The 20,288-nt window shown below is 49.6% G+C and overlaps 7 protein-coding genes across 7 annotated transcripts; 4 read left to right on the top strand and 3 right to left on the bottom strand.

Moving 5' to 3' along the window:
- Positions 1-314: 314 nt before the first annotated feature.
- J7337_008505 (uncharacterized protein) lies at positions 315-1,582 on the bottom strand (the record flags this gene model as incomplete). The annotated part of the gene is made up of 4 exons (XM_044826122.1): positions 315-422; positions 473-1,091; positions 1,147-1,246; positions 1,531-1,582. 4 exons carry the CDS (start codon positions 1,580-1,582, stop codon positions 315-317), a joined length of 879 nt encoding a protein of 292 aa, XP_044679039.1.
- A 2,383-nt stretch (positions 1,583-3,965) lies between these two features.
- J7337_008504 (uncharacterized protein) lies at positions 3,966-5,882 on the top strand (the record flags this gene model as incomplete). Its single annotated transcript, XM_044826121.1, has 4 exons — positions 3,966-4,038; positions 4,101-4,170; positions 4,245-4,465; positions 4,516-5,882. The coding sequence occupies 4 exons, from the start codon at positions 3,966-3,968 to the stop codon at positions 5,880-5,882; spliced, it is 1,731 nt and encodes a 576-aa protein (XP_044679038.1).
- A 727-nt stretch (positions 5,883-6,609) lies between these two features.
- On the bottom strand, positions 6,610-7,047 carry J7337_008503 (uncharacterized protein; the record flags this gene model as incomplete). Its single annotated transcript, XM_044826120.1, has 1 exon — positions 6,610-7,047. The coding sequence occupies one exon, from the start codon at positions 7,045-7,047 to the stop codon at positions 6,610-6,612; it is 438 nt and encodes a 145-aa protein (XP_044679037.1).
- A 1,522-nt stretch (positions 7,048-8,569) lies between these two features.
- On the top strand, positions 8,570-14,693 carry J7337_008502 (uncharacterized protein; the record flags this gene model as incomplete). The annotated part of the gene is made up of 5 exons (XM_044826119.1): positions 8,570-8,690; positions 8,793-12,538; positions 12,647-12,877; positions 12,927-14,522; positions 14,583-14,693. The coding sequence occupies 5 exons, from the start codon at positions 8,570-8,572 to the stop codon at positions 14,691-14,693; spliced, it is 5,805 nt and encodes a 1,934-aa protein (XP_044679036.1).
- A 592-nt stretch (positions 14,694-15,285) lies between these two features.
- Positions 15,286-15,939, top strand: J7337_008501 (uncharacterized protein; the record flags this gene model as incomplete). The annotated part of the gene is made up of 1 exon (XM_044826118.1): positions 15,286-15,939. One exon carries the CDS (start codon positions 15,286-15,288, stop codon positions 15,937-15,939), a length of 654 nt encoding a protein of 217 aa, XP_044679035.1.
- Positions 15,940-18,289: 2,350 nt separating this feature from the next.
- On the top strand, positions 18,290-18,793 carry J7337_008500 (uncharacterized protein; the record flags this gene model as incomplete). The annotated part of the gene is made up of 1 exon (XM_044826117.1): positions 18,290-18,793. One exon carries the CDS (start codon positions 18,290-18,292, stop codon positions 18,791-18,793), a length of 504 nt encoding a protein of 167 aa, XP_044679034.1.
- A 58-nt stretch (positions 18,794-18,851) lies between these two features.
- J7337_008499 (uncharacterized protein) lies at positions 18,852-20,129 on the bottom strand (the record flags this gene model as incomplete). Its single annotated transcript, XM_044826116.1, has 3 exons — positions 18,852-19,601; positions 19,651-19,785; positions 19,836-20,129. The coding sequence occupies 3 exons, from the start codon at positions 20,127-20,129 to the stop codon at positions 18,852-18,854; spliced, it is 1,179 nt and encodes a 392-aa protein (XP_044679033.1).
- Between the last annotated feature and the right edge of the window lie 159 nt (positions 20,130-20,288).

The raw sequence follows: 20,288 nt of genomic DNA, 5'->3' as shown, positions 1-20,288 counted from the left end.
GCCCTTCAGATGATATACCATGATGTAAGAGAACAACTTCTCCAAGGTAGGAAAGTAAGAATTCAACACCACAACTTAAATCAATGCAGCCTCGAGATGAGAGAAGAAAAGCCGGTCATATGTAGACTTGAATTAAGTTAGGAACATTCTGTTCAGCTTCGAGAAGTCTTTGATATCTTATCTTGCCATTTTATATTTCTTTTTACCTGTGTTTATATAAGCATTTGGCAGACCAAACCCGCTCATTTCTTTTATCACACACCAACTGCGGCTATCTGTTTTAGTGTTCCTTTAACCCATGCTCATTTGCTGACTCAGTTCTTAAGCTCAGCATTGGCAGGGTAGTGCCAGCTGCGGAACGTATCCATGACAGTTGTGAACACGACCAAGAGGATACCACCTCCGGGACCCAAACGGAGAACCTGAATGCTTGTTAGTTGACCACCCTCTCACTTTGGGGATGACTATTCACCTTGGGCAAGAAACCCTTGTAGAGAGCACCGAAACCCTCCTCCTTGAAAACGGTTCCTACGGCAGGGAAGGCCCAGTTGTACTTGGGAACCTGACCAGGGACCTTGGGGGTGTTCTGAATTCGACTCTTGACAACGTCCAGGGGAGTGTTAAGAACAGTTCCAATGGTACCACCAATGGCACCAGAGATGAGATCGTTGGTGATCTGAGCCCTCTTGGTCTCAGCTTTGGGGAGAAGTTGTCGGACCTGGAAGATGCAGCCGAAGTAACCAGCGTTCCAGAGGATGTGACGCCACATAGTACTCTCAAGGCCTTGGTAAAGAGTAAGGGGACCCTCGTTCTTGACAGTCTTGACGACACAATCGACCATGCCGTTATACTTTCCAGCGGAAGCCTTGTCCTGGAGACGAATCTTGACGAGCTCGAAGGGAACGACGACGAAAGCCTCGGTAGCACCGGCAGAGGCACCGGTGAGGATGGAAAGCTGCTGGTTCATCTTATCGACGCCAAACATCTTTCGGTAAACCTTGCCCCATTCATCGTTGGCAGCGAACTTGGTAGCACGCTTGGGAGCCTCCATGAGGATGGGAGCGGAAATACCGCGGTAGAGTCGTGAGAAACTGGTGCATGTCGTTAGTTGTGGGCGCAAGAGAGTGGCGAGCGCAGATACCGTACCCCTCCTGCTTGATGATCTTTCGGAAACAGTCAAGCATGCCATTGTACTCAGCAGTAGCACCGGAACCAGTTTGCAATTGGCTGGTCATCAAGTCAGCAGCTAGGCTATTATTTCGAAATGCGCACGCATGGTTCGTCATACACTCGGGTCTTGACAACATCGAGAGGGTACCTGGGACTGGGTTAGCTAAAATGTCTCGAGCACGCGACAAATGCTGTCATACATTACCAGAATCTACAACCGGTACAAAATTAGCAATGGCCCTCAGACGAGTCGAACTGGCGCGAGCGTACCTCCGAAACGCCGGCAATGGCGCCTAAAATATGAAACGTTAGCCATTGGATCTGGAGAATGGTAGAGTTGAATGAGCTGAACTGGCGTACCTGCGGCGAACTGGTAGACGAAGGGGAGGGGCTTGTCGTTAGGGTTGGACATTGTGACGACTGTACAGGCGACTAAACAAAGATGAGGGAAGACCAGAAGAAAAAAAAAAGAAGTTGAGCGGAGAGTTGTCGCAAGTTGACAAGAACCTAAGAGAGAAAGCTAAGCTGAGGTAGTCAACGGAAGGGAAGATGGCGACCACCGAGCGAAGACCGGGCCGGGGAGTGGAGGGAATTTCTTTGGTGGTGCGTCTCTGTAGGACGGGTATGGATCTTATCGCGCTACCTACATGTACCTATGGTTAAGTGATAAGATTCCGTAACCTCACCTAAAATCACCTCCACTGTGACAGACGGCGAGAATTAGGTCGATGCCGAATGGACGGAACCTTTTGTTCTAAACAAGCGCCTTGTATCCGTGGGGTTGTAGAGATGAGACCCGGGGGAGGGGCCCCTTGATGCTCGGTGAGACGGCAAGCAACCGATCCATGAGGCCCCAACGTCTCCGATTCTTCTCCGACGATGCGATACTTTTTTCTGTGATTGCTGTTTTGGGCAAGTCTATGGTATAATATTCTTGACAGTTTATATAATGTCTTGCGAACAGTTTCAACCATACTAACTAATAGCTACCTACACAAAATCCCAAACCATCCTAGGCCATCATGAGTTTCCTCCTTACGTTATGAATGAACAGAGAGGTAGTCAAACTAATAATTACTGATGATAACATACCCGGATGCCCGGTGTCTGCCGCTAGCCCTGAAGCTCTTGGGAGCCCGTACCCGACTATTTACCTTTGAGCCGCTTGTACCTGAACATGAAGGGGTTGGCATCGGCAACGGTATTGCTAACTACAGACTCTATGATAGGTTCTGTTCATCGGAGCCAGGGTATTAATTACTGAACCTTGATACATTTGCTGGAGAACACTCGGCAGAACCTTCGTCAGTGATGCTTCTTCATAATAGCGGCACTTATGACGTGAGGCATGACCTTACAAGTGATCACGGACATATGTCAATTATATCACTATAAACAAGACGATGGATCTAAATCCAATAAAGAAAGCCTCCACTCCGGAGACGTTGACAGTGGAGCCCAGAGTACGTGAAGTCTCGCGGAAGCTTGCTAATCATAGGTACCTGTACTTATACTTCAGGGACCTCCACTGACTTGAGATACTCCAAACCAGACATGAATGCTATCAAGTGATTCCAGGAGAATACTCGAATACATATGATTCGGAGCGCACGCTAATCCACGGACCTTGACCCCCAAGGAGAAGAAAGAAAACTCAGGACCTTGACCCTGAGAGATAAAAATAGTGAGGTAAAACCAGCCTAAGATTAGGGGGCTATTTGAAAGGTTTATTTTGGCACCATATCTCAAGGATCGGCGTTTTCTTGCTGTGTCAGCCAAATTTCAGCCACAATTGACCAAGTTGCTGGTAATGTTGGAGAGTCATCAACAGAAGAGCAAATTTGGGGGATATTGCCTCGATGTGGAATAAAAAGAAGCTCCAAAGTGTATACACGCAAAGTTTCAACATCATCAACTCAGATACGCACACGCAAACCCCAAGAAACCCCGCAAATCTTGGCACAGCTTGTACAGGCTCATCTGAGCTGGCAAGTGAAAATGGATACGTAATCAGCCTGCAGAGCCACAATGTGCCATGCCATGCCCGTCTTACATAGGTAGGTAGTACCTTAGTTAGGCCTTGGTTCCATGCTCGCCGCTCCCAATCCCGCATGACAGAGAGCGCCAATTCATTCATCATCCTGTCCTGCACTCACTCTTTTTCCCTCTACAGCTCTGCGAGTCGCGCGAAGAGCAGTGCAATTTTGTCCCTCTAGTCGCTATATACCTTACTGTGCTCTACTCCTAAACGGCAGAATCAGAACTCTCCTCAATTTTGAATTCGCCGCCTCCAAACTTTGTCACTTCGCCTCCCTCCCACTCGCTCCTCATCTTATAACGTCGTGTCCGATCGGTCTCCCCGACCTCTTGAAATCCAGACCTAACCTAATCACTACACGATTCTGTGTCGTCCTCCAACCACCCTCCACAGACGATCGTCCTCCTCTTGATCGCCAACTCTCAGACAAACGGCGACTGATTCTTGTTCTTTTGGCTGGGACTTGTCGCAAAGGCTACGCAATTACGGATACCGGAGCGGATATCTCGTGATCCTAGGAGCTTGCTCAACCCCCTCAAACCCCCCTCCCTGCACTACTTCCGTGGACTCCGTCTCACTGGGCGCGTGTCGGATTTGTGTCGCAGAGGTTGTCGCTTGTAAAGTTTTATCAGGCCAATCCTTTTTCCGAGCTTCATCGAATCACACCGGGAGATCCTACCTCGGCCGACCCATTGGCGCTCACATCGCATCCGATTCACCAAAGAAATTATACAGTCAACATCACAAATCGCCCATCATGTCCAAGGTAATGCGAAGCGTCAAAAATGTGACCAAGGGTTACTCTAGCGCCCAGGTCAAGGTCCGAGAAGGTTAGAACTCCCTGCGTTCTCGATTCCGTCGCTGGAACATCGCCGCTGACAGTGACATGTAGCTACCAGCAATGACCCATGGGGCCCGACAGGCACTCAAATGAGCGAGATTGCTCAAATGACATACAACACGTATGTAATACCCTGCGCATTGCTCAACTACCTTGTGTACGATGAGAAGTACTGACTTGGCATGACGCGATTAGATCCACCGAGTTCTACGAAATTATGGATATGATCGATAAGCGTCTCAACGACAAGGGAAAGAATTGGCGTCACGTACTCAAAGCCCTCAAGGTTCTGGATTATTGTCTTCACGAGGGTTCAGAACTCGTCGTTACATGGGCTCGACAGAGTATTTATATCATCAAGACTCTGCGAGAGTTCCAATATGTTGACGAAGATGGCCGCGATGTCGGACAAAACGGTCAGTGTTCGTATATGTGCTGTTGAAAGCTGCCACTGACACCCATCTAGTCCGAGTTGCTGCCAAGGAGTTGACTTCACTCATTTTAGACGAAGAAAGGCTGCGGGCCGAGCGAAGCGACCGAAGATCCTGGAAGTCGCGCGTCACTGGCCTTGAGGAGTTTGCTCCTCAACATGCTGAGCCTGTGAACCATGGAACCCGACGACAGCAGCCGAGAAGACAGATGAATGAAGAGGAAGACGCTGAGTACCGTCTAGCTCTGGAGGCAAGCAAGTACCAGGAGGAGGAAGACAGGAAGAAGCGCGAAAGCAGACAAAACGGACCAGACGACGATGACGATTTGGCGAAAGCAATCAAGCTTAGCGAGGAAGAGGAAGAACGAAGGCGCAGGGAACTCGAGAACAGCAACGCTGCCTCTCTTTTCGACGACGATCCTACTCCTCAGCAGCAAACCAGCCAGCCACAGTACACTGGCTTCAACCAAGGATACCAGCAAGGAAACCCTGTGGACTTCTTTGCCAACCCTATTGAGCAGAACCAACCCCAGCCTACTGGCTACATGAACAACGCGTATACTGGATTCCAGCAGACCCAACCCCCTGGCTTCCAGCCAACTTATAACACCGGTTTCAATGGCCAGCAGACAGGCATGGGCTTCGATCCCTATGGTCAGCAACAACAGCAAAACCAGCAAGGTTTTCAACCCCAGCCCACAGGCTTCAATCCCTACCTGCAACAGCAGCAGCAGCCCCAACAGCAGTCGTTCTCATCACCTGCTTCTCCTGAACCTACTCTCCAGCCTGGTAGCAATAACCCCTGGGCAACCAACAACAGTCAGCAGCAATTGCAACCAACTCCCACTGGTTCCAACAACCCTTTCGCCCAGTTCAGCCGTCCTCAATCCGCCCGACCAAACCCAATTTCGTCTCTTGGTGCGCTTCCTGAACAGAAGAGCCTCAACTCCTTTGGCAACCAACCTCAGACTCAGCCCCAGCTCCAGCAGCAGAACAGCTTCCCCTTGCAGTCACAAAATAATTTCTCTCAGTCGCAACCATCATTCGCCGCTCCTCAAAAGGAGATGAACGAGCACGAGACACGACTCAACACTCTGCTTGCGAGCGGTGACGGCATGGACACCTTTGGTAACACAGGCAACCTTCGCATTCCCGCCCAGCACACAGCCCCTGGCACGTTCGTCAACAGTGCCGGTGCAGGAGTTGCCCGCATCAACGCTGAGGCTACTGGCAACAACCCCTTCCTTCGACAGCAGTTCACGGGTATGCCCACAGTCAACTATGGCGCTCAGATGCCTGCTGCGACTGGACCCGCTGGCATGAATGGACAGACGAACAATCCCTTCGCCCATCAGCAGGCACCACAGCAACAACAGCAGAACCACGACTTGATCCAGTTCTAAGTTGAGTTCCTAAATCGAAATTTACGCCCTTATATCGGTGACTAGCTAGTTGTGTGATGGATTGATTGATTACCCCTGACTTTTCTTTGTTGTACGTTCATCTTCATATCCCGGCTTGAACCCGATTCCCGTTTTTTGGGCAGGCGAAGGATGGTATTCCCCTGTTCTCGGTACATTATTATGTTATTGGACCATCGTTGAGTCTGATATTTGGGTGGCTTAGTTGTGATGGGAGAATGGGAAAGCTTTTGTGATGGATTCTGGGATTTTAGACAGCGCATCTAGCGCATTCGAAAAAAAAAACAATTCTTAGATGTTATTGAAATCTACCCATTGACTCCGCTGTAGCCATTTTACGCCATTCCTGTTTTCTCTTAATGCGCCCAGCAGTTAACCAACATACCCAAACCGCTTGAAAGGTCGCTGCCTGAAACATTCTTTGTTTGACAGTGTGGCTTGACTCGGCTAGCCAAGCCTGGTGTATTCGGGACAATTCTGTGCTCGCGAGGACGATTCTGATACACCCATGTACCTCAATCTGTTGCAACAAGCACCTTATCGGCTCAAGATGGAGATTCACTGTTGCAAACCCACATATCGACCTCGATGCGCGACAGACGTGTATAATATGCAAACCCCGAGCGATGCCACTTGCACCCAACTTTTTTTACTGTCATGTCCTGGCAAGGTTGGTATTGTGCCATTCTTTGAACTTCCATGGTCGGGCTTAACCAGCCTCCTCCATCATCTGTATGAATTCTTCCAAGTTTACACCGCCTTTACCCTCGTGGTCCAGATGCTCAATCATGCTCTGGATTTCCTCGTCTGTCATGGTCCTCTCTTCCTTGATATCGGAAGCTAGCCGTCGCATGTCCTCAAAGGAAATAACACCATCTCCGTCGTAATCAAACATGTTGAACACTTTTGTCGCTTCTTGTCTGGGGTCGCGGTTGGCTAGTAACTTGGCAGCGCATAATCGAAATTGGTCGAGGTAAACATAGAGGCGGTTGACAGGACAGTTGTGAGGATCTTGCCATTCGGGAGGAACAGAGCCGTACGACTGTAGTTCTCTGAAGTAATCAGGCTTGGACATATCAAAGCCTAGCGCTGCTAGCGAGTGTCTGAACTCGTAACTGTTGAGCCATCCCTTCTTTTTCATGTCCATCAAATCAAACTGGCAGAAGTAACTGTAAGCGGAGAGTTTCTCAAGGCGGCTCAGGCTCAACCTACAACTTCATCAATATGTTCGCGGTCCTCCTCCGGAATCGTACTATAGTCTTCATTCGAGGACACTTGAGGAGCAACTGGCTGCCTCGACTGCGGAGGGAGTCCCGAGCCACCTAACGAGCGCCCTTGAAAGGCAGTGCGTGGCGTTGCATGGGAATTCATTGTTTTGATTTCTCAATGTGGCTGGAGGAGAGCGGCCGGTAATGGAGCAAGCAAGGCGGTGGATGCAATGGTCGCCAAACAACGGGCGAAATAATGAAACGTGAAGATAGTTATGATCGCGGAGGTTGACAATAGCAAAGGCACCTGATGCGACAGGGCGAAGATGTTGGAGGAGCGTGGCGCAAGATTGTGTTGTCTGTTCAAAGAGCTGAAAGAGATGGATGCTTAGAGGTAGGTTGTGTGACGCGACCGTTGGCGCGGTGGTAGAAAAAATTAGTGCACCTTGTTGCAGGAAATTGGCAATGGCTACATGGGTTATGGTCAGGGTCTTAATACAACAATTAGATTTACATTATTTTGGAATTGAAGTCTTTTGTCATCTGTTAAACTTCCATGTCTAAGCGCTAATAGATCTGTATTGTGTCTTTCATCTCCAGGCTCAAGATGTTTTGGTCTGGTTGGGGAGCTTCATTGTCATTGCTGTAGATGGCTTAGGTGGGCTAGTGGACTAGGAGAGGAAACAAAACTCAAGAGCTGAACTGTATGTGATGAAAATATTTAGGTAAATCTAGCCTAAAATTAGGGGACTCTTCATAAATTTATTTTGACACCTTCTATTAAGGTCCGGTATTTTCTTACTCCCTGAGGGTGGGTCCAAACTTATAGCCATTGTGGTTGTCACACGTAGAACAAGGGAACATCTATTGGATAGATACCTTTGAGATCGTGATCAAAGCCTACTTAACTGGGGCAAAACTATAGAGTCTACGGAGTAGGTTACCAACAGTCAAGCTTGAGGAAGCATTTGTAAACAATTGATTAGAAAGCACCCGCCTGAATATCACGGGTCAGCTGTTCAATATCAGGAATGATTGAGGCAGTGAAGCAAAATTACCAAGTCAAGATGTCAATTGTTTTCTTAGGCTCCCAGGGGCGTGCAGAGCTGGCCAACCAAACGCGGTTTTGGCTGACTCGGTACCTTTGAGCCAGGTAGACTCTAGACCTACCGCAGGCATCAGTGACTCAAGCAGTAGGTAGCTCTGGCCCAGCCTCTAATTGGCTGTTCAAGCTAAAGAACCAATCAAGCTACAAAATTCTTGTCTGAGGCAGCAACGCACTGGGGCCTACGGAGCAAATGCGACAGACCTTAAGCTACTACTAAAGCCACTGAGGTACCTCACCCTAGCTCAATCAACTTCTCTTCTCCACATGCACGCTCATACGCGTGCTCGCCCTGAAAAATCGCAGGAGCGCAGACTGACATCCACTCCTTAACAACTTCATCATCGGCGACCATCATGTCTTTCGGCGGCGGCTTCGGCGGCTTTGGCCAAAATAACAACACTTCTGGTGGCCTCTTTGGAGCCGGAAATAATAATAATAATAACAACACCACAGGAGGCTTTGGCTCAACAACTGGTACGCAAATTTTACTTCATCGCATCGCTGTCATCTACCATTGAGAGACGAATCCAGTGCGCGAAGCTCTCTACCGACATCGACATACTAACAGTATCTTAGGCGGCTTTGGATCAACAAATACTGCTGGCGGCTTTGGAGCTAAACCTGCATTCGGTTCTACCTCTACCAACACAGGAGGTGGCCTCTTCGGCTCCTCAACCACCAACAACACCGGCACTAGCACAGGGTTTGGAGGCTTTGGAAGCAACACAAACAACACCACATCAGCGTTCGGTAGCAACACAGGAGGTGGTATGTTTGGTGGTAACACTGCCAACAAGACTGGCTTTGGCACTACATCCAACACCGGCGGATCGCTCTTCGGCGGAGGCAGCAACACCACCACCACCCCTGCGACGACGGGCTTCGGCTCTGGCTTCGGCTCTGGCACAGGATTCGGCGCCTCGAGCACCAATACTCTCGGCGGCGCTGCGGGCGACCCTCCTGGCACTGCTGTTGCGGCCTTCCAAGCATGGAGCGAAAAGGAAGCTAACAGTACCTCGACCAACTCTTACCAAAACATTCTTTTCCAAGATCCTTACAAGAAGTGGTCGGCTGACGAACTTCGACTTGCCGATTACGTCCAAGGAAGGCGACATGGCAATGCTACTGGTGGTGGTGCGTTTGGTGTGAGCTCAGGTTTCGGCGGAGGGTTTGGAACTAACACAAATACAACCGCAGCTTCAGGCTTTGGGGCGAACACGACGGCCAACACTGGTGGTGGTCTTTTCGGATCCAACACGAACAACACCTCAACACCCAGCACTGGCTTTGGTTCGACTGGTTTTGGAGCAACCAACAACAACACCGCCAGCGGAGGCTTATTCGGTAGCACTGCGAACAAACCTGCTGGAGGTCTATTCGGCAGCACCACCACTCAGACGAACCAGACTGGCGGCGGTCTTTTTGGAGGAGGAAACACCAACACTACGGGTGGCTTTGGTAGCACGAGCACCACCGGAACTGGCTTCGGTCAGACAAACACGAACACCGGTGGTGGACTGTTCGGAGCCGCTCAGAACAAGCCTGCCGGTACTGGTTTCAGCTTCGGAAACACGAATACCAGCACTACGGGTGGATTTGGAGCCAGCACCACAAATAACGCGTTCGGCGCAAACAACAACACTGCAAACAGCGGCGGTGGCCTCTTTGGCGGCAACAACACCCAAGCTGCCGGCACTGGTGGTGGTCTCTTTGGACAGAACAACAACCAGACACAGCAAAACACCGGTGGTGGTCTCTTTGGCCAGAGCAACCAGACGCAGCAGTCGGGCGGATTGTTTGGTGGCAGCAACCAACAGAAGCCTGCTGGTACTGGCTTGTTTGGCAACACAAACACTGGCACAACTGGTACCAGTGGTGGCCTATTTGGCAACAATCAGCAGCAGACGAATACGACTGGCTTTGGTGCTGCCAACAATAATGCGACAGGTGGTCTGTTCGGTAGCAAGCCTGCCCCAACTGGTGGCCTTTTCGGAAACAGTACCACAGCTCAAACGAACACAGCTGGAACTGGCTTTGGCGGCGGATTGACCTCAAATACTCAGATGGGCCAAAATACCGGCGGCCTCTTCGGTGCTGCCAATAACCAGCAGCAAAAGCCCGGTCTTTTCGGTGGCAGTACCAACAATGCTGGAAGCAGTCTCTTTGGCGGCCAAAACAACCAGAACGCTGGATCTTCCCTGTTTGGTGGCAGCACAAACCAGCAACAGCAACAGAATGGAGCTTCAATTCTGGGTAACAACCAGTCCGTCAATGCCCCTCAGGGTCTGACTGCCAACTTGAACGACGTGTCGGCATTCGGTTCTCCTGGTCTGTTTGCTGGCCTTGGTGGAAATGAAGTCCAGAACCCCGGTCCCCTGGCTACTCCACTGAGTGGTGGTTCAAAGCCAAGAAGAAGCTCGATTCTGCCTATGTATAAGTTGGCTCCGGCCTCTGCTTCTCGATATGCTACTCCTCAAAAGCGAGGCTTCGGCTTTTCTTACAGCAACTACGGAACCCCCTCGGGCAGCCCCGCGAGTAGCATTTCCAGCACACCTGGAAACCTCGGTCACAGTTTGCTAGGCTCTAGCCGATCTGGAAATCTCAGTAAAAGCCTGTCGACCAACAATTTGCGCCGCAGCTTCAACACCGAAGACAGTATTCTTGCCCCCGGAGCTTTCTCTAATGGATCTCAGCCCAGGTGGTACGGAAGCACTGGCTCCAAGAAGCTCGTTATAAACAGAGACATCAGGAGTGATCTCTTTTCAACACCGCAGAAGGACAGAGCCTCAGATGCTGGAACTGGCTCCCGAAAGCTCTCCAAGCGTGTCAGCTTTGACACAAGCAACGTTGACATGGACGATAGCACACCTGTTCGCGGTGCTCTTCCTGCTGCTAGCGACGTCGAAAGCCCAGCCAACGACGAGACCCCTCGCCAGACCCGCACAGCTAATGGCTCGAACGGCTCGGCCGGCTCCAAGACTCCTGAAATGGAAGAAGTGAAGGGCAATGAGCTGGCTATCGTTCATGAGGAGGAAAACACTGCCACTCCCGATGCTTCATCTACCAGCACCGTTGACAATGCTCCTGGACAATACTGGATGTCACCTCCCTTGGAGGATCTCGAAAAGTTGAACCGCATGCAGCGCCAAAAGGTTGATGGTTTCACTGTCGGCCGTGACAACGTTGGTTATGTTTCCTTCAAGGTCCCTGTAGACATCAGCAACATTGATCTGGCCGAAATCTGCGGTACTCTTATTGTGCTCGAGCCTCGGTCTGCTACAGTCTATCCGATCTCTGCCAAGAAACCGCCTGTCGGCAAGGGCCTCAATGTTCCCGCCAGGATCGCTCTGGAGCAGTCGTGGCCCCGTGGTGGTAAGCGCATCGCCAATGACCCTAAGCGGTTTAACAAACACGTTGAGCGTCTCAAGCGAATCGAGAACACAACTTTTGAGAGCTACGACAAGGAGACTGGTGTCTGGGTCTTCTCAGTAGAGCACTTTACCACTTATGGCCTTGATGACGATGATTCTGACGACGAGGAGATGACACAGAACGAGCCAGCCGCCCCCCAGGAGGTGGCTCTCGATGCTTCCATCAACTCTCTAAACTCCCCCATGGAAGATGACACATTCGAGTTTCGAAGGCATCGAGGTCTTCCTGGTGGTTTTGACGATGAAGCTCGAGCCCTACAACCCCAGTTCCCTGACGAGCAGTCTTTTTTAGGGGTTAGCTCCGCGGATTCCGCACCCAACGATGTCAGGCTGTCCCTCGAGGAGGAATACGCTGATGATATGGGTGATGAATATGACGTGTCCGAGGATGAAGACATGGCGAGGTCTTCTCTCGAACCGCATCTGGCCGCGGAGCTCGACGACAACTCGTCCGAGGGTGCTCCGGAAGCCGTAAAGGCGACTCCTGGAGGCATTCTCAGAGCTAGAATGCGAGCTGTTAAGGACTCTGCTGGTCCTGTGCAGCTGGAGGTTGCCGACGGGGACGATTGGATGGAGATGTTAAGAAAGACTGTAAGCCCAGTGAAGCGAGACCGACAGCTTTTGAGAGAGCTGAATGACTCTCCCTCAAGACAGACGGGTGTACTGATCGACCTCAACAAGAGCGGATCTGACACTTTACGGAAATCATCCATTTGGAGGAAGAGTATTGCAAAGAACGATAGGCTGGACAATTTCGCGGCAAGCACCATTGGCATGGATAAAGGCCGTGGGTTTGCGACTAGCATCGACCTCATGAACTCATTGTTTGAGAAGCCCAAGCCAGCGCCCCAGAAACTTCAAGCCTCAGTCTCTGGCAAAGGCTTTCCCAAGGTCGGTTCCCTAGTTGTTACCTGAGTGGCCCCAGAATGTAATTCCTGGAGGTTTATGTATCTATTGACTTATAGTATATGAATTGAAGCTAAAATTGATTTTGATTAGTGGCCCTACGAGCGACAAGACAAGACAATGACTTTGGACGGCTACGAAAAGACTTTCCACGACGCTGGCCGACCTACCTGGGGTCCTGACGAGACACTTGTTGTTCCTCGGCCACTGTCTTTAGGAGGCAGCCGACGATCTCTCACCCATAATACCGACCTTATTTCTTTTCAACGCTGTTCGATTCAGACTGACAAGCAAGAGCTCCGCCTAGCCTCATTCGCAATGGAGGTTAGTTATTGAGCATCGACGTCCAGACATATGCTAACTCGTTATATAGCAATCCAAGCGACACCTGGGCAACCAAGATAAGCTCACTGAAATCCGAATAGTTGATGATGTTCCTTTCGCCTCCCTCAATGCTACACACTTGCAGGATGTCTTCCACCAACAGGACATGAATGACCCCGCAAGCATGCAAGAGAAGCATGTCTGGGAGTTGGCCAGTATCCTTTTCGACTCGGTCAACGACAATAGTCAACCTGAGCATCTTCTCCGCAGGAACAAGCTGTCGCAATTCTGGTCTCTCCTTGTAGACTCGGCCTCGGCTACAACTATCGGCCTGGCAGGATCGAGCGAAGAGAAGGCTGTTGCGTGCCTAGCTGGCCATCGGATCATCGACGCTTGCAAGCACCTTCTGGACGGAAAGAATTTCCACCTGGCCACCCTGGTGCCTCTGATTGGCACCAGTGATGCTGCCAAGAAAGACATGCGAGAACAGCTCAAGGCATGGCACGATTCAAAGATGCTGTCGGAATTTTCAGAATCGATCCGTACCATCTACGAGCTCCTTTCGGGCAATGCATGTGTCTGCGAAGGTATGAAGGGAGTGCCTGTTGAGGACCGCTTGGACTCGTTTGTTATTTCGAAAAAGTTTGGACTCGACTGGAAGCAGGCCTTTGGTCTCCGACTGTGGTACTCGATCGCTCAGCAGGACGACCTAGCAGCTGCAGTGCATAGCTTCAAGAATGACGTTGACCAGGAGAAGGAGTACCTTCCGTTGCCTTGGTATATTGATCAGGGTATCATGCCCTTGTGGGATGATGTCGACTCCGACCGGCGGCAAGATCTTCTCTGGGGTCTTCTACAGTTATACGCCAATGGCAGCACCGACCTGGAGGCTGTGTTGCGCCCTGAAAACTCGCAGCTCTCTCCGCTCGACATGCGGCTGACTTGGCAACTCGGTCTTGCGCTTGCATCTAGTGGCAAGGTTTCTTTCGGCCAGGATGGCGCTGAAAAGGCCGATGCCGCCACTCTTGCTTTTGCCTCGCAATTAACAAGCGCCGGTGAATGGCTCGAGGCAGTGTTCGTCTTGCTGCATCTGAGTAAGCCCCTCGCCCGCAAGATGGCTATCCAGGAACATCTTGCCCGGCATGCAGGCCTCATCGGCGATGAAAACTCTTCCGCTTTCCAAGTACTTACCGAAAAATTCCAAATCCCTTCGTTGTGGATCTGGGAGGCCCTGGCTCTGTACATGCGCAGCGTGAAGAAAGATGCGTACTCAGAAGTGCAATGCCTCCTGCGCGCCGGCTCTTTTGTGGAAGCTCACCGTGTTCTGGTTAAGGAGGTTGCACCACTAGCCATTGTTGAACGCGACTACGCGGATCTATCTTCTCTTCTCTCCCAGTTTGAAGGCCGACAGGAGGTCATCTCGGACTGGCCGCTTGGAGGAGAGATCTACAGCTTCTTCCTGCAGCTCGTTGGGCATCGCGCGAGACATGAGATTGCACCACAGGCAGTCTTGGAGAAGCTTCTTGCAGGTCTGCACGCAATGGACAAGGAAACAGGAGATTCTGGAGTCCTGGGGTACGCTGCCGTGTCGGACATGGCAGATAAGACTGCTAAGGAGATTGTCAAAGCCAGCAAGAAGAAACAGGTATGTTTTTATAAGCGGATGTAACGCAAGGTTGAAACAGTTACTAACTATGCATTGCAGGATATGGAGTTAAGGTCCAGGATTCTCAACCTGCCTTTGACACAAGATCGTCTGTTGGCTTACTCAGTGGAATTGAGCATGGACCGATACCGGGAAGTTATGTCACACTAGAAGGACGTGGACGTTAGCAGTATAGGATTAATGCCATATTGGAGTGGTTATACGATAGTCTAGTAATGCAGGTGGAGGTACTAAAAAGGAGTAGGCGTGTGTTGAGGGCGTGATGCTCGAGCAGGGGCCTTAGTTTATGGTCTCATGAGATCGACTTGTAGAATTAGTCTAGATAGTTGCATGGAGCGTTGGTAATAAGGAAACAATTGCATTTTAGGGTCTTCTGTGTCGACTGTGATGTTGTTACGAGTGAGTGGTGACTTTACTGTGGCAGACCTGGATATATTTGTTTATACGTGGGGTCAGTGGATCATCAACCTCATTGGGAGTTCGGCCACTACAAAGCAAAGCTGATGGTGATTCCCATTCGTTCATTCATTCATTCGTTCATTCGTTCATTCAATGACTTAGTATCCATCTTGCATCGTGTGTTTATAGGCCTCCTAGGGGAGGAAAGAAAACTCAGGACCTCGACCCTAAGTGATAAAAAGTATTAGGTAAATTTAGCCTAAGCTTAGGGTGTTCTTTGCTAAGTTTATTTTGACACCTTATATTAAGCTTCGGTGTTTTCTTGCTCCCTGAGGGCCTCGTCATGTCTAAACCAAAGAATTGGCCAGATGGCTTCCCGTATCTCAAGGCGCCTCTTCGTGACAAGAGTCTCACGGCAACGCACATACAAGCTCTTAGAAACAAACCCTCTGCCTCAAGTGGCATTCCGATCATCCCATCGCCGGCGACGACAACGCCGTGCAATCTGGTCAAGATCCAGCCTATTTCTGAGCCGTCACACCCAGCAAATGGCCAAAGTGGTCTCTTTGCAGCCCAGAATCTGGCGCCTGGTAGCTTCATCCTCGCGTATCTCGGCCGGGTGCACTCAGGCTCAGCATCGTCAACAGAGAGCGACTACGACTTATGGCTGGACCGAGAGCTTGACGCAGCTGTTGATGCAGCGAATGAGGGGAACGAAGGGCGATTCGTGAACGACTTTAGAGGCGTGGGAGAGAGGGCGAATGCGGAGTTTAGGACGGTTTGGTGCGAGCGATGGGGAGAGTTTTGCGTGGGAGTTTGGGTGCTCGGAGGTGGCAAGAAGAATAAGAAGAAGGGAGTAGGGATCAAGAAGGGGGAAGAGATTCTTGTCAGCTACGGTAAAGGCTTTTGGGGAGAGAGGAAAGTGGAGGAAGATGAGTATGCCTATTGTGATGAGGGAGACAATGGGGAGGGAGTTGGCAGTGAAGTCGCATCATGATGTGCACTTGGAGATGGCGATAGGTTCAGTGATTGTATGTGTTTTTGACGTTTTATTACCAACGCGTTACTCAATTCCCATAAGCAGCCATAGAAATAATCCTTGGATCCTTGCTTCGATTGTCTCTGTCCATGTCTGATCCTATTTACCCTCAATGTCGATTCGATGACCACCAGTCTACAACTTGAGATCCCATTCGTTAACCTGCATGTCTGCTTTTTCTCTATGAAGGTCGTGAGGGTATTCTCCATCAGGGCGCCAGAGCCATAACTGATAGGGTCATTATTGTCCAAAAAGGCGGTGGAGTTGTTGTCTCCAGACATGATGGTGATGGGCTCGGAATCGAGGATTGGCCAAAGACAAGAGGGCGATGATGATAAGGGGAAAGGGGAAATGACAAAAGAACGGGGAGAGAAACGACATATTTGTTCCTCTCAGCTTGAGGCCTAATCACAAAAGACACGCACGCATGAGTTGTATACCAACCACATGGGTAGATACTCTTGGCCGTTGAGGGTGACTTTCAGGGTGTTCCAATAGGCCTATCGAGAAATCCAATTAGAAATGAAAAGTTCCATCTCTCTTGGAGCCAATAGAAACTCTTCCTGGCTGCTTCTTAGAGTATGAGATTAACATAATAGGTTTTAGACTCTTCGAATTGATCCTATCATTAGGCTTTTGGCTCTAGTTAGACTTTAGCGATGAATACTTTTATATGATACCTTGATACATGAGACTTAAGCTAGAAAAGAATTTTCTCTTCTTCTGCATCTTGCTTTCTCGGTTTCAAGATGCTCCATGTAAAGTATCTGAGACTAAACGGAGTAGAAATTGACATGGTATGACTGTACTCACCGTATACACAATGGTCTTCTTAAGCTAGGTAGATACGGCTCATTTGGCTTCCTTCGCTGAGTATCTTGCCTCTGCCTGACACTTGAAGAAGTGTCATTCTCTAATATGAGTCTTTCAGTGGTTCAAAGTTAATTTACTGATGGTATATCTTTCTTTGATAGCACCACGGTCACGATTGGTAGACGGTATCTTCTTGGTATCGCGCACAAACTGTAAGCATTAGAGGCCGACTAAACTTTTGAGTCTGTGGCAGGATAAAATTTTGTGAACTTTATGATGAAAGCAAATAGATATTTATGGTCAACATGAGGAGGATCTTTCTCTCTTACGATATCTTCAAATCCGTATTTTCCCTTCCATCAAATATTAGGCCTAACAATAGCAATATTTACTGCCAGCATCTATCAGCCGCCAACATGTCTGTACCAGGAGAAAAACAACGTCTTACCTTGTCTTAGTATCTTGAACTGAGTGGTTATTTGCAACTTATCCTGACTCTCGTAGGTTATGGCTATGTTTTTTAGTAGCCGTGGCTCAGTTATCCCTGGTCATTGTCGCATCTACCCTTCACAATGACACCACCCCATGTCCATGTAAGAACTACTCTTATGATATAGGTGCTTGGGCTGACTCTTTCGTCTCAGATACAGAGGCTGCGTATAGGAGATCGCAAAGAGCAACACGTACCACCAGCGGAATGGCCCTTCTCCTCATGTCAGTCCAGTTCTACCTCTCCGCCATCATCACCCTCCTCGGCTGCCCCATCATTTTCGTTGCGTGGTTTCTTATCGCTCAAATAATATCTACGGTGTACTTTTGCTACATCCCTTTCAGGCACCCACAGAGTGTCTCACAGCCTGCGGAAGATGACTGGTTCCTGGCTGATCAAGATGACTTGGAGCTTAGAGTTCTTTCGTACAAGATGGACCCTTCATCCTTGAATGGACCTGGGGATGCTTGTCATGTCTAAGACATTGTCACTGGACTGAGAACGGCGGGAGGATCTCTCGAGAATGTAGATCAGCCATCAACGTCTCTCACCGGGCTCCAAAGTGAGCTTGATTATCATTTAGCGAGATAGATGCCCGGGTTATGAGGCATTCTATGTAACCTTGGTTCTTGGTTTATCACCGCTTGTAGGGCTTTGAGTGTCTATAGTGACTTGCTTACCTATATTTATAAGCCAAATGTTTTGTTTTGTTTTGTTTTGTTAGTGTGGCTCTGCTTACATTATGTAAATCTTCACTGTAGCATCGTCAGTCGTGGGTGTTTCCTAATTAGGAAAGCGGCGCGAGGAACCTTGTATAGTTGAGGTTGAGGTTCAAGTTAATCGTAACTGACAATCGCGCTCTCTAAAGGCCGAATATACCTACGGACATGTATAAATAGGGCTGTTTCTCTCTCTCAGTCTTTTCACCTTCATCTCCCCATATCCTTCCTTATATTCTTCACTAATACGGAATACATACACCAAGCATTACCTATATCATCAACCATGACCTCTCACCCCTCAAACTCTTCTCCCCGTCTTGTGCGAACTACACACAACGAGGACGGAACCTCAGTCTTTGTCCCTGATACAAACGTCACCCCATTTCAACCCTTTGGCCCTGGAAGCAGTGGCTTCAATATCTTCGACGTCCGTCAAAGCGTCCCCATCAACAACACAGACTCTGTCCCATCGTTTGAGAACTCTCTTCCGAGATGTCCTCCAAAAGGCTCCCTCTTCTGCATGACTCAGATCCAGCCTGGTGGCAAAGCACCTATGCACCGTACCAAAAGCCTTGACTACGCTGTGGTCCTATCGGGCGAGATCGTCCTGGGGCTCGACGGTGGAGAGGAAAAGACTGTCAGGCAAGGAGAGGTTATTGTTCAACAGGGCGTGAATCACAGCTGGGAGAATAGTGGCGACGTTACGTGCCAGATCATTTTTGTCATGATTGGTGCTGAAACCATCACTCTCAAGGATGGAACGGCATTGGAGGAGACTGTGTTTTGATTACATAGTCTAAGGGGGTGGACTGTTGTGAATTTCGTGTCTTCGTGTCTTCACATGATTAGATCTCGGATAGAACACCCAAACTTGACTTGATGCCTGTGCACTCTCTAATCCTGTCAAACGCTCGCTGCGCATCCGCTTTCTGTGAATCCGTAGTCAAGGCGCTCTGGCTTTTGATGATCTTCATCGGCCAAAGCAAAAGGTATGCACCAACGGCCTGCCAACGAGCCGTCTTTGACCCCGCGTGCCACTGACCAAGGCGATCGATGTCGCCGAAGGATTGGGGAACCGTTGCCAGGACCTCGCCAGCCAAAGACTGTATGGTATTGACTGATTCTGTGATCCTAGTTGTAATCCCAGAGTCTGATGACAGTGCACCCTTGACCTTTTCCAAGCAAGCTGCCAGCTTCTGAAGGAGAATGATGCGTGCAGTACGGTGATAATTCCACTCGTATGCCATCCATAAGTCTGGATGAAGCTGAATAGACTCTGGCAACCAGAACTTGGAGTCTCTTTTATCGAGTATTTCCTGACGGGTCCTAGTCTGGAAGCCCCATTCTGGTTTCTTTCGCCAACTAGCAGCCTCTTGATCCAAGCGAAGCATCGCGTCAACCAGGTCTAACAACTCGTGTGCCTCGACATCTCCAGCATCGATAGAATCCAGTACATGATTTGCCTTCTGACACACTTGGTTGATTGCTAGACCGTCCTTCTCTAGCTTTACCGAAGCCACATCGTCGTTCAGCTTGTCTAGCCAATCTTGCGATTCAGGTAGAGGATTAAATTGCTTAGCCAGTTGCTGCTTTTGCTTCAAATTGTGAGCCCAGTATTTGCATGGGAGAATCAGGTTTGCTTACTAGTCTATGGTGAGCTAGACGGAAGAGGCCCCAGCCACGGGGGTTATGGAACTGATCATGGCCACGGAGTCGCAAGATATGTGCCATGCCTTGCGCGTGCGCACCAGTTGTCGACGAGTCAGGCATAAAGAGTGTCTGTAAGAGTGTAAGCTCGTAGATTGAGTGTATTCGTGCAGTGCATTCACCTCGAATATATCCAGCATCACCACTGTCATCAAATCGTAATCATCTGGTGTCTTGTTCTTTTCAGCCAAAGATTGTCCAAGGGCACTAAGAGCAAAGCCATAACACTCCAGTGACTTCTGGACCAGTTCCTCTGAGCTTTGTTCACGAGAAAGATCTGCGAAAGCACATGCCTCAACAGCGAATCTCAGTGCGTAGCGGCCCTCGACATTGACTTCTTTGAACAAGCAAGGGAGATGCTCAAGAAAGCCAGGGGATGATGACTCATTACAAGGAAGTAGCACGTATTTGTCCATGAATATGTTCGCTATCTGTTCATCCTTGGAAACGGGCTCTGTCTTGGACCGGTCTTTTAACCATGGAAGTGCTGCTGGAAGATTGATAGAAGCAGTTGAAGAGAACGAGCTCTCAGAGACGCGCTCAACTGATCGACTCCTTGTGCGATTATCTCGAGG

Source organism: Fusarium musae, chromosome 6 (genome assembly GCF_019915245.1).
Source record: "Fusarium musae strain F31 chromosome 6, whole genome shotgun sequence".
NCBI classification, from domain to species: domain Eukaryota; kingdom Fungi; phylum Ascomycota; class Sordariomycetes; order Hypocreales; family Nectriaceae; genus Fusarium; species Fusarium musae.
Note: the sequence above shows the minus strand (reverse complement) of the source record. Positions and strands in the feature narration are given on the sequence as shown.